Source organism: Strongylocentrotus purpuratus, unplaced genomic scaffold (assembly GCF_000002235.5).
Source record: "Strongylocentrotus purpuratus isolate Spur 01 unplaced genomic scaffold, Spur_5.0 spur5_scaffold_13, whole genome shotgun sequence".
NCBI lineage: Eukaryota > Metazoa > Echinodermata > Echinoidea > Camarodonta > Strongylocentrotidae > Strongylocentrotus > Strongylocentrotus purpuratus.
In genome coordinates, this window is record NW_022145598.1 from 6,635,454 (window position 1) to 6,641,927 (window position 6,474).

Here is a 6,474-nt window from a genome sequence, read left to right on the forward strand (position 1 = left end):
GTTAGAGATTAGAATTTGAAACGAAATAATATGATAGCGTTATACATGTAATATGTTAGAAAATCTAACTTTTTATTTCATCTAAAAAAGAATTGCTTTTTGACCTCAATTTCAAGAAAGTAAAGGGGCAGCATTCGATGCTTTGTAGGATAAGAAATGTGGAATACAAACAAAGAGTTGTTTAGCTAAATGACGTCACTTTACATTTTGCAATTATTTTGTGTTTTGCGTACCTTTCATCACACTATAATTAGACTCGATAGGATGCCCAGCAACATGTAAATACGAGTAAATATGTTTGCTAACCTTATAACACAGATATATTCAGTACAGTATCAAATAAGAGGGCGTTATTATGAAAATTGACCTTCAACTATTCAACTAAAGAACAATGGTTGCGTTTTGCACACGACGTTTTGCACACGACGTTTTGCACACGAACTACAATCAATGATTCTTTTTGTCAAAATTCTATGAAGTGTCGCCCAACTATGATTAATAATTTTCCATCGTAGATATGAACACGCTCCATTTGGAAACTGATACGCCACCAACCAAAGACTGACAATTTTTGACCAAAATGAATCGGAGAAACGGATTTATCTTAGGAATAATATTTTCAAAATGCTTTGTTTATTGCATCGGTAAGTAGAATAATATTAATTAGGTTTTTTTTAATCAAAACAAATATAAAACGTGTAGTTTTTTTGTGTCATCCCGTTTGTTAATATATACAATGGGCACGAAGTTTGAATTTGTATGTTCCTCCCTCCAAGTAAATGTTACAAAAATGTATATGTTTTACCTTCCTTGGAGTAAACGCATGAAAATTATTGTGTTTTTTTTTACTAAAAGCTATGGTAACGAGTACGAATAGGTAATTAGTTTATCATTGCTTCTATTCAGTAAATAAATACCAAAGATCAGTGAAGTGAAAGTGAAAGTAAGATTCTGTTAAGCTGAAAAAATGCTTCCTTTTCTCCTAAAGTTGTTACTAAACATTGACACAAAATATGTCGTTTTCCATAATTTTCCTATTCACATCTCATCAGTAATTTAACATTATGTAGAGATTTTCATTGTTATTTTGTTATGAAATTTGTACAAAAGTAAATACATCTTTCTTACGAAAATGAAAGATATAAACGTAATACTCTTGAAAGTATCAGTAAAAACAATCATTTAATTAATTGTATTTTATATAAACAAGTTTAAAACAGACTTTTGTAGCTCAATGACGCAACGTAAATGGAGGAGAATTTTCTATTTCATATATTGCAAAAGTTGCAAAACTTATTTCAAAATGATGTTTATTACTGCCTCGCCCTTCGTCTAACTCGGTATCTTAATAAGTATGTAAGGTTTGATTGTGATGAAAATAATGCGTTTTGCATTAGTTAAATCATTCTTCTTAACTATCCAAATTGTTTTAATTCATTTAATTCATTTAAAGATTTCCATTTTCGAAATCTTTCGCAGATATCTCAGGAATGACACTTCCCCTTTTCTTTCAAAGTTGGTTCAATGGTAGACCCTATCAAGGACTGGACACACAATATTTGTCAAGGTCTTTTTGCAAAATGTGACGTCATCTAGGCTACATTTTGTAACTTTTGCATATCTACCAATTGACATAACAATTTCATATTTCTTGTCATGACATTTTAACTTATTGCGTAGTCTATCATCATATAAAACGCGCGCGCAAGATTAAAAAAATGCTTATAATCGTCTCAAATTAATTTTGCATATGTTTCGGTTTCGGATGAGCTACATGTATGTACTCTACAGTCTCTTCCAGCACACGTTAACTTCTTTCATTTCTTCTTAACTTAATTACAACTTATTTCATATCCTTCAAGGGGGTACTGCACCACCAAACTTCGTCCCTGAATTAAAGATACTCTCCAAATCTTCTCTTGTGAAGACACTAGCAAAGAAGCTGTTGAGGATCTTTGATTTCTCAACATCACTTTGGATCCGTGTGTCATCATCTTTATATATGTCCCTTATATCTTTCTTTACTATTTTTTCGATATCACGTAACTCTAGAAACTCTTTGGGCTCCTCTTTATCTGCCAGTTACCTCTCAAACGCTATAATTCAACTTCTTTCCCATGTGTAGCATCATTGCGCGGGTTGACAAACACCTGGTAGTCATCGTACTGAGATTTGGTAGACATCGTAGAGTGGAGTTTCTAGGCACAGTACTTCTTATTCACCTTTCTCAACGCGTTACCACTCATCCACAGAGGTTTTTCTTAGCAAAATCACAATCTCCACTCCCTAGGAAGCATTCCAGACTGCTGTTACTTGACGCTAAACACTGTTTGACCAACAATGATGGTCGCATCCTACCGGGTACCCATTTAACACCTGGGTGGAAGGTAGCAATTGCAGGTTGATATCTTGCCAAAGGATATTGATGCCGTGTCGGGATGAGAACCCTCTACCTTTGCATCTCCAGTCAAGCGCCACGCCACCACTCGGCCACGCCACCCCCCACCCCACACACACACTTATCTCTAAAAACGCATATCCGATCATGTTTGGTTGCGTTGAGCGCATTCTTTGTGTGTACGGTATACCTCTACCATCATTTTTTAATTTTGAAGCTGTCATATCGATTATATTACAAGTAAATCTGCTTGAATTATATACCCTCTTACGATGGCAATGATGTCAGGTTCATTCTAACTTATGACCAGAACTATTCTTTGCATCATTTTTCTGGTCACTTCCAAGATTACTGATTGGTCTTGGATTATTTAATCTGTTGACTAGAAGATTCCTATCCACCTGATTCTCCGACTTCTATGAATACCTTCATTCTTCCCTTTTTTCTTCTCTTTACTTTCCTTATACGACTGTTTTGGGTTTATTTTCTTTACTGTCTAACTTATAAATACCTTTCATCTCAGGGGCAGTTGCTTTCCTGGAAACTCATCTTTCAACGCTGAATTACTTGATCCGTTCTTGCTCTGTAATCATGTTCCTTCTTCCAATCTTAAACGTCTCCTGGCTCGATGTTTCAATCCATCTAAATGGTGATGTGACTGCGGATTGCTTGCTCCACAAGAAATAAGAATATCATGTTCAACTTTCTTTCTTGGAGTCTGAACTAAATCTGGATTTCTTGACCCTTCTGTCTGCCATGAATTATTTGTTCCACTGCTCATTTGTTTTGCAAATATAACTTGATGTTCTTCTTTCTTTACGAAACACAATTTCGAGATGCCGCTATGTTGGTCGACCTCTTTACTTCACTTCCACTCTCTTGTCGTATTATCTTTCCACGTCGGATTAACAAACCAATTTCACTATCGTCTCGCTCAGGCGCGGATCCAGCATTTCTTAGGGGTGGGGCCCGAATTTGAAATCAATTTGAAATTGATTGTGCTAAAATTTGAAAATCGTGCCGGCCAATATTTCGCTCAGGGGGGGGGGGGGGGGGGGGGGGTAGTGAGCATTAATTTTTTTGGGGGGCCCTCGAAAATTTGAAAAATCGCACCCCCCCCCCCTTGAACGCCAGGGGTAGGGGCCTATCTCTTTAAAAAAAGGTAAAATTAACGTGTTTTTACAGTGAGCATTAATTTTTTTGGGGGGCCCTCGAAAATTTGAAAAATCGCACCCCCCCCCCCCTTGAACGCCAGGAGTAGGGGCCTGTCTCTTTAAAAAAAAGGTAAAATTAACGTGTTTTTATACGTTTTTTTTTCCCCTCGGAAACTCAGGGGGTTTATACTTCAATTATCGTCGGATGAGCATAATTGTAAACCTTATTTGTGACACTGGCAGGTCACGAATTGGCGTGGGGTCCAGGGGGCGGAGCCCTCGGAAGCTCAGAGGTTTTTGGCAATAAATTACGGTCAGATGAGCATATTTTTATACCTTATTTGTGACACTGGCAGGTAACGAATTGGCGTGGGGTCCAGTGGCGGAGCCCCCAGAAGCTCAGGGGTTTTAGGAATTTTATAACGGTCAGACAAGCATGCAGGGGCCCGCCTTAGGGCCCCTAGTGGGGTCGAGGGCGTGGAGCCCCGGAAACTTAGGGGTTTTAGGCATTTATTTACGGTCAGATGAACATAATATTTTGATACCTTATTTGTGACACTGGCAGGACACTAATTGGTGTGAGGTCCAGGAGGCCAAGACCCCAGAAGCTCAGGAGTTTTAAGCATTAAATTACCGTCAGATTAGCATCCAGCCGTCCGCCTCAGGGCCCTAGGTGGGGTCGAGGGGGCAGAGCCACCGGAAGTGAAGGGGTTTTAGGCAAAACTTATTTTGACACCTTTGATATCTTACCCCTTCTATTTCCTTCTTTTTCTTCTTTCCTTCTTTTTTTGTTCCTTTTTTTTCCCTTTTTTTTTTCCTTCTTTTTTTCCTTCTTTTTTGTTTTCCTTTTTTTCCCCTTCTTTTTTCCCCCTTTTTTTGCCAGGGGAGCGGGCCCCCGGCCCCCTCCCCCCTGGATCCGCCACTGGCCTCGCCTCTTCTTAGGTTCTTTCCTCAAAGTATGAGTGAGTGACGTCATCGCAGCCCACAAAGGTATAAGCCATATATGCTGATGACACCCAGTTGTACATCGCTATGCAACGCAATGACCTGACTGATGGCATCCCGTCTTTGGAAGACTGCGTGACAGATGTGAAGTCTTGGGCTAGTAACGATAACATGATGCTCAATGCAAACAAGACTGATCTCATCCACATTACATCACAATTTAGGAAACGGAACGAGTCTGTTAGCCTTCACATAGACGGAGCTGTTATCACTGCGACCAATTCTGCAAGAGATTTGGATGTTATCGTTGATAACTCGTTAGACTTAAGAGAGCACATCCGAAAGGTGTGTCGGGCAACTAGCTTCGGTGTTTATAGGATTGGGAAAATCTGGAAATATTTTGATCGTAGCTCTACTGAACGACTAGTTAATGCATTGGTAACTTCCCATTTGGACTATTGTAATTCATTATTATTCAACTTACCTGCATGTCATCTGGCCCTACTTCAGCACATACAGAACACCGCTGCACGTCTCATCACTCGCACTAGAAAGCACGACCACATCACTCCAGTCATCCGCACCCTACATTGGCTCCTAATTGCCCAACGTATCCAATTCAAGATCATTTTCTTCACGTTCAACATCATCCATCATCGCGCACCATCATACCTGATTGAACTGATCTCACTCAAACAGAATACCGGCATGCACCTTAGATCATCATCCAGACCCCAGCACGCACTTGGTCTTTGCACCCACAACCGCATTGGTGACAGGGCCTTCTCAGTCTGTGCCCCCACTCTTTGGAACACTCTCCCCGCCATATCCAGGACTCACCCACCATTGGCATTTTAAAAAAGAATCTAAAAACTCATCTATTCCAAAAGCAACCCAAATAACTATAAAATATTACCATGCCTTCATTATGTCTTTTCAGTAAGTATTGCTATTACTGATATAATGATATAATGAGTTAATTTCCAAGGAATTTACATGTTTTGTTAATTTCGTTAGTAATGAATTGAATTGAATTGAATTGAAAATTTATTGTCCCTTTCGGGAAATTCTTTTTTCACTGGTTTACAGTCTTTGTACATATATACATACTACAAGAACAATACATAATACAATAATTATCAAATGTACATCGTTACAAACGTAGTTACATTCTGAAAATAATTGTTGCAATGGAAACGGAACAAAACGAATACATGATTGCAGTATAGCATAAACATGGCATTCCAGGTGAAAAATTCGAACATTAAGCTTGCTGTTTATTTGAGAATATAGGTGAGTTTAATATTATGAGCCCTAGCGAAAATTAAATTCAGAACAAAGTATAAGTTGAGACCAGTATTTACGTTTGAGTTCCAGACCTCCGGGCTTGTGCATGTTAATGTAATGTTAATGTTAGGGTAATGTTAGTAATGTTTGATCTTCTTGGTAATTTAAGTAATGTTAATTTGTTAAGTTATGTTAGAAATATTTGATTTTTTTGTTAATTTAAGTAATGATAGTTTGTTAAGTTATGTTAGTAATATTTTGTTTTCTTGGTAATTTGAGTAATGTTAAATCCATTAGTAATATTGATTTTTTGTTAGAAGTAATTTTGATTTGTGTACATGAACAGCGCTTTGAAACTTTTGTCACAAGCGCTATATAAATTTGTCATATTATTATTATTATTATTATTATTAAAGTATTACTTTCATCTCTTACACGTGGCGTCAAATCAGGAGTACTGTATACTCTTACTTAATCTCAATGTATTGCGTAGCTTCTTAGCATTATTGAGTACATCTCTCTTATATTTTTCTTAATCAAGGGTACGTTTGGTTAATTTAGATTTGCCTTCATTTTCCTTTCAAATCTTATGAAAGAGTGAATTTATATCTGCTCCTATTGTAGACCATTCTTGATCATGTCGGCAAGCTGCTCCTTCTCTTCTGCATTTCTTACAGGTGCTTGCCCAAC

General features: G+C 37.8%; 1 protein-coding gene across 1 annotated transcript; it reads left to right on the forward strand.

Moving 5' to 3' along the window:
* Nucleotides 1-4,584: 4,584 nt before the first annotated feature.
* On the forward strand, nucleotides 4,585-5,355 carry LOC105447554. Its single transcript, XM_011685765.2, has 2 exons — nucleotides 4,585-4,842; nucleotides 5,008-5,355. Exons 1-2 carry the CDS (start codon nucleotides 4,585-4,587, stop codon nucleotides 5,353-5,355), a joined length of 606 nt encoding a protein of 201 aa, XP_011684067.2.
* Nucleotides 5,356-6,474: the final 1,119 nt, after the last annotated feature.

Excerpts from the sequence above, each read along its gene's own strand:
- LOC105447554 (XM_011685765.2), top strand. The coding sequence starts at position 4,585 with ATGCAACGCAATGACCTGACTGATGGCATCCCGTCTTTGGAAGACTGC. Across the intron at positions 4,843-5,007 it reads TAAGAGAGCACATCCGAAAG|CACATACAGAACACCGCTGC; the intron begins GTGTGTCGGGCA and ends GCCCTACTTCAG.